This window comes from Etheostoma spectabile, chromosome 7, assembly GCF_008692095.1.
Source record: "Etheostoma spectabile isolate EspeVRDwgs_2016 chromosome 7, UIUC_Espe_1.0, whole genome shotgun sequence".
NCBI classification, from domain to species: Eukaryota; Metazoa; Chordata; class Actinopteri; order Perciformes; family Percidae; genus Etheostoma; species Etheostoma spectabile.
Genome location: NC_045739.1, coordinates 20,965,410 through 20,971,471, shown reverse-complemented (window position 1 = coordinate 20,971,471; position 6,062 = coordinate 20,965,410). Strand labels below are relative to the sequence as shown.

Genomic DNA, 6,062 nt, shown 5'->3' with positions numbered 1-6,062 from the left:
TTTTACATTTGTCACATTTCTGACATTTTTGTCACTTTATTTTTTTCACATTTTTGTCACTTTTATTGATATTTTTCTCTCTATTTGAACACGTTTTTTAAAAGTTCTTTTGCCAATTGTTTTTTCTCCAAATGCTATAAAATTGACACAAAAAACACACAAATTCAATGAAAGTAGTAAACTGATTATTTATTTATCTTGTGAGGAGCGTTGTTGGGACCCATCCACGTTACTCTTTCGGAAAAGAAACCCAAATTTCTGATATGGAAACTTTTTGGAAAGGCCCAAAGACAACAGGAGGGTTAAGGCAGGTTGACAATGTGTTAATTAGTGGTGCATTATTGTATGAGGAACTTTGGCTCGGTGCTTCCTTTCTGCACTGTTAAATCTAAGTATGTGCATGCATGGACTCACATTAACTCTTTTGACTCGTTCACCCTGTATGAACTCTGCAGTGGGATTTTACAGCATATGAAAAGCATGCCTTTGGTTTTACTGCCATCTAGTGTTTACACTGCTGAACTGCAAGCTGCTGCATTTTTATATTTAAAAAAATAGGACTTCCTGCTTTAAACTGGTGCCGCCAAAATGCAAAAAAAAAAAAAATGGTAATGGAAGTAACTGTCCTTCATTCAACATTTTACCTACATAAAAGTACAAATGTATGAGCTTAAACTAATACCTCAATTGTCAAAAATAAAAAAAACTCATTTTAGAATGTTGTCTTATTGTTCTTTGTTTTTAGTACCGTATTCCCTCAATGCATCAATATATCCAACTTCTAATTTCAACACATGTAGAGGAACACCCTGGCCACTGCCATGCCAAATGTGGAATCAATCAGAGCTTCTCCCATTCAACCTGCCTTTTGTTTTGCACTTCATCATTTCTAATAAGGCGTGTCACCCACTTTTGCAGTAAAATATTTTCATACAATAATCAATTTCATGTGGGAGGCCCTACGAGAATTGGTTTACCTCCGTTAGGGGTATCCTACACCTCCCATGATGCATCTCAATAGCACCGTTTTCATTAAACCCTCCCTGTCTAGAAGCACCAGCCCATGCCCTTTAAACTCCACACCCTCAGGCTGAAGCGCACGCCTGGTTGGAACTTTGTAGTCGCCAAGCCCTCATTGAACAAAACCTTGATGACATCACCAACTGTTGGTGCTCAGCCAGGTCAGGTAATTAATTACATGTGGACGCCTTTGTCCCTCTGTCCATCAAAGCCCTGAATGGCAAGCCAGCCTAACCCCTGAAAGGCTGCTTTTATCTTAAACACACACCTGTACACGATCTTTTCTTTCACCAGGATTTTATGTTGATAAGGCGGCCCGTACTGCACACATAGTATGACGACTATTATGATGTGTTGTGTAATGGGCAGTGTGCAATGTTGTTGGCTAATGGAAGCCTCTGCATGCAACATGAGCATGTCCGTGCAGAGTGATGCAACAGCCTGTGTCCGTGTACTTTCTGTACAGTACCAGTCAAAAGGTTAGGGAATGAGAAAGCATGTCCAAACTTTTTACTGGTACTGTATGTGTGTATATATGAACACTATGTTGTGTTGAATTCTGTAAAATGCAATTTTATTTTTTTGTCCAAGACAAATTTCCTTTGGGACAATAGGATTTATCTTATTATAATAATAATAATAATAATAATAATAATAGCTATTCAGACAGATTGCCTATTTTCTATTTAAACAGGTTGAGTGGTATTTTTGGTCGAAAGGGTCTGACATTTGTTCCTTAATTCTACTTTATCATATCTTAAATAATGTAACTAATACATCCTAGAATGCATTTTTTCACCTTAAAGCTTTAGTGCGGAAGTTGTTGATATTAATAAAAACGTCCGTTACATTCAAGCCATTGCCAAAAGAGTTGCTACAAAGCTAATTAAGACACTCAGCTCCACACAACTGTATTTCTGTATTTCTCAGCATGGCTGTGTTCAGACACTGGCGTCGTCCAGCAACCTTTCCGCTCAGAAAATCACCTCTTCTGAAGAGTTCATCGTGTTTTTTTACTTTGTTACAAACAGCCCTGAGGAGGGGTGGGGGTGGTGCGCAATCACAGAAGGCTTGTTTTGTGGACGTCAGTTTGGTTGTCATTCTTTCCTCATGGAGACGACAGAAACTACGCACTATAGCTTTAAAACAACACTAACGCACACGTACATAACGCACACATCACCCTAAAACTAAAATCTTAAAATTGTTTTCCATTCACTTAAAGCATTTTAACCTGTATTTTTTGTACAAAAGGTACTATAAAAATGAATAATTATAGTTTTAGTTATGTTTTGTAGTAAAAGCAGTAGTTGTAGTAGCATTACCTTCTGCATGAATAGAAGTACAGAGTAGTGTAGTCTCAACATTGGGAGATTATATGGAACCAACAAACAGTTTTGCATCTATTGAACTGGACCTAACTTCTTTTGAAGGAAATGAAGGCTCCAGCATTTATTGAGAACGAGGACATTCAACGCCAGACTCTACAGGCAAAATCATTCTTTCACGCACTGGTGATTTTGGGCTATTGCTTCCATAACATGTCTTCTTTCAGACTAGTGGGAAAAACAACCAAAATACACATTTAGGTGTTAATTACACCTAAAGGACACCTTGTCTATTGGCATTGATAGCTTTGCCCTAAATTCATCAAAAGTTACCTTTAGGTAATGCCTCATTTACATATATACACACACACATCAAATTTCAAAATATAGGATACTAAAAATGTATTGTGATAAAGTAGGTAATCAACTAAGGTTTTAACAATGGTATCTTTTGGATAAACATTATTGCCCTGACAGTTCATATCTTTAAAGGCCGCTTTCTTAAAATTAGTTTTGTTCTCATATATATATATATATATATATATATATATATATACACTGTATAACACACACACACACACACACACACACACACACACACACACACACACACAGCCACACACACACACACACCACCGACACACAACACACACAACACACACACACCCACACACACACACACACACACACACACACACACACACACACACACACACACACACACAGTTTCACGGTGATATCCATGACTTAAAGGTTTTACACTATTTACCTTCAATGCCTCCCCTTAGGCAGTGTTACTGTTATTAAAAATGAGCATGTTGTTAAAATGATGTGTTTTTTACTGGGTGTATGTGTTTTGAACTTGCTTAAGCTATGCCAAGAGTGTGTATTTGAGCGCAGGACTCCATTTAAAGAGAATCCTCATTAATCCTTTTGGAACCACTGACATTGGTAATAGAGGCACATGACACTAAATGCCAGTAAAGATAAAACAGAAAGTGGAGGAATCAACAACTGAGCCTACCCAGCTCGTATTTCTGTCCAGACTGTCTCAAGTAAGACGCATGTGGGACACACATTTGCTCAGCATCGTTTTCACGCTGTGGCGGCCAAAGTAGTCATTGTCCATTTGGGTATTTTTCTGTGTTGAAAGCCCAGCAGGTAGGAGTGTAAAATCTCAGACGAGGAGAGGATTGTCCAGCACAGCCACGCCCGCTGCTACGCCACCGTCTGAGTGTTCGGAACTCTTGGTCCTCAGCAGATGACCCGCACACTCGTTCATCACCATGTCTTTACCTTGTCTAGGGAGGGGACAGAGGTATCATATATCAAATGTGTCACAGTGCTGAACTGACCTAGCCTGGTCCTACCACACTCTGGTAAATTTCATTTGTACAGAGAGTCTGGTCACTGGTCCATTGACAAGTGTTAACGTCCTTGAAGGCGGGTACTTTGAGCTTTAAAACTATTGGCTCTGCCCAGGGCCACTCTGGATCTGCCATAACCAACCGCTAACGTTTGGTCCTGACGTTGGCTTAGCATCACTAATGTTAGCCTGACTCTTTCACCACTAATGGAGCGAGCTGGAAAATCAAGCTTTTCCCGAACCCCGTGGGGAGGAGGGCCACAACATCATGGCCCCCAACAAAACTCAACTAAGTTTGTTCTTGCTCAGGTTTTAACTTCTGGATATTTGGCAGTGTTGGCACAACGGGTCGAATGGCTTCGCTCGCATCATTCTCCGCCGCCATTACTAACTACAGTTACGAACTACAACTCAAACTACAGCATGACCTCAACGTCATTGTTCTCATCCATTCCTTCTATTCACTGGTTAGATGGGTAAATATTTGGAGAAAACCTGCAAACATACCGCAAACCCAGACAATGAACTGAAAGAAATTTAAAATTGAGCGCAAGTACATAGGAGGTTGGAGCCAGGCTAGGACTGACCTGCATGTGCAAAAGACCAGCAGCACGCACAACACGCTGTTTTGCGGAAAGTAAACTTAAGTCGGTGTTTAAGCTTTTGTTTATGTGCAGTCAGTGGAAGCCAGCAAATTGGTGAGCACATGACGACGACATATTTGAGAGAAAACTTAGATATTGGTAAATGAGGCCCATTCTCTGCCAAAGAAGTAGTGGCTACATACCTGACATATGTTCCAAACACGCCCAGTTCACTGAGACAGTTGCTGATTTTGAGAGGACCGTCTCGTCTCAGCAGGTAGTTCTGTACGGGGGTGGGATGGATTTTATCCATCAGAATGTAGGCCGTCCTCTCTGTACTCTCCTTCACTCCCTGCAGGACCTGGCAGATCTCTGATCCATAGATGTTGTTGCCTAGAAAAATTATGTTATCGGCCAGCTTTCTGAAACCTTAAATTCAACAAAAACTGAGTGCTCCTTTTAACGTGTGACGTCCTGTTATGTTCTTAAACACCCCCAACAAAGCCTAAGTAGACTTTATATTTCAAAATGAATGTTTTCCATCAGATTGTTTATAGATCTCAAGGTTTCCGACTGCACTTGAAGGCAACTTCAAGAGACGAGCCCGCTGCAGATTTTTGGAGTGCCCCCCCTGCAGCAACCCACGCCGCAGCCAAAACGCACTACCCCCATTCAAAATGAATGGAAAGACCTGGGTTTTTGTCAGATCGTCAGACAGCCAAGGCAGGCTGTGTTAACGAAGTCTTACGCTGGGATTCCACAGGGAGCTGAAATTACGGCAGAGTGGAGCGATTCATTTCACCTATGAGAACAGCGGTTTGAGCAAAATCCGCTGATGGCGGCAAAAGTGCCAGGATGTTCACCGCCTTCCCCGCTCTCCCAAAGTTGGCCCCGAGTCAACTTCTGCAGAGCAGGGGCCAATGAGAGGGCAGACTTGTGAACGTGCCCCCAATATATCCTGCCGTGTATGTCACTCTTATGTAGAAAACTTCAAGTATGGTGTTACCCAAGGATGTTAACAGTTAGCCTGGCAAAAGTAGTAGTACCATTATAGTAATGTTAGCATTGTAGCAATAACAACTAGCTTGTTGCTAGTAATTTAACGCTATTCAAACTAAAGACAACTTATTAAGCAGCAAATTGTGTGACTGGAGTAGAAAACGTACCAGTACAGTTGTGTTAGGCCAGATATTAAGTTATAGAAAACGTATATCAACCCCAACAACTCACTGCCTGCAAAACATGTACACCGTCGGCATCGTGTCGTGGTGACACAACTCCGCTTGAAATCAGTTGCAGTTGGAAAACGCTGCCTGTGGAAACCCAACGTTATGCTCTTTGCAGTAGTAACTGTGATGGTCTGCACTACCATGGAGTTAATGACATTTCAAACTCTCCTGGTTTAAGAAATGGTTTTCAATGTGGTAGGGGTTTAGGGACTTTCTGCGTGGGGAAATGTATTTCGTAAGAGGTTTCTTGCATCGTACCTCCTCCCTCGCGCTGAGGCTTCAGAACAAACCGGTCTGGTGCTGCCAAGGCCATTGCTACCGTTTTTTCACCCTCTGGTCCCTAAAGACAACAACAACAAAATAAAGAAATAAAACCAGAAACAGAACAGAAAAACATGCCAGGACATATTAGCACAAAGCATTACAATGCAACAATTTCACTTTTAATATTTTCAATTTCAGTGTAAAAATGTATACCTAAAAGAGCCAAGGACATGTTGACAAGGACATTACTGATGATTATTTATCAAAAATC

At 41.0% G+C, this 6,062-nt stretch overlaps 1 protein-coding gene across 2 annotated transcripts in view; it reads right to left on the bottom strand.

The window, feature by feature from the left end:
* Nucleotides 1–2,644: 2,644 nt before the first annotated feature.
* The window catches only part of gss (glutathione synthetase), a 13,301-nt gene continuing 9,883 nt past the window's right edge, over nt 2,645–6,062 (bottom strand). Inside the window, exons 11-13 of one of the 2 annotated variants that reach the window (XM_032519787.1) lie at nt 5,786–5,867; nt 4,502–4,691; nt 2,645–3,649 (exon numbers count right to left, since the gene is read on the bottom strand). In XM_032519787.1, coding sequence (XP_032375678.1) covers nt 3,526–3,649; nt 4,502–4,691; nt 5,786–5,867 — 396 coding nt within the window. In that variant the 3' untranslated portion in view covers nt 2,645–3,525. The remainder of the gene's footprint in view (nt 3,650–4,501; nt 4,692–5,785; nt 5,868–6,062) is intronic. The other variant, XM_032519786.1, reaches the window with a different exon arrangement.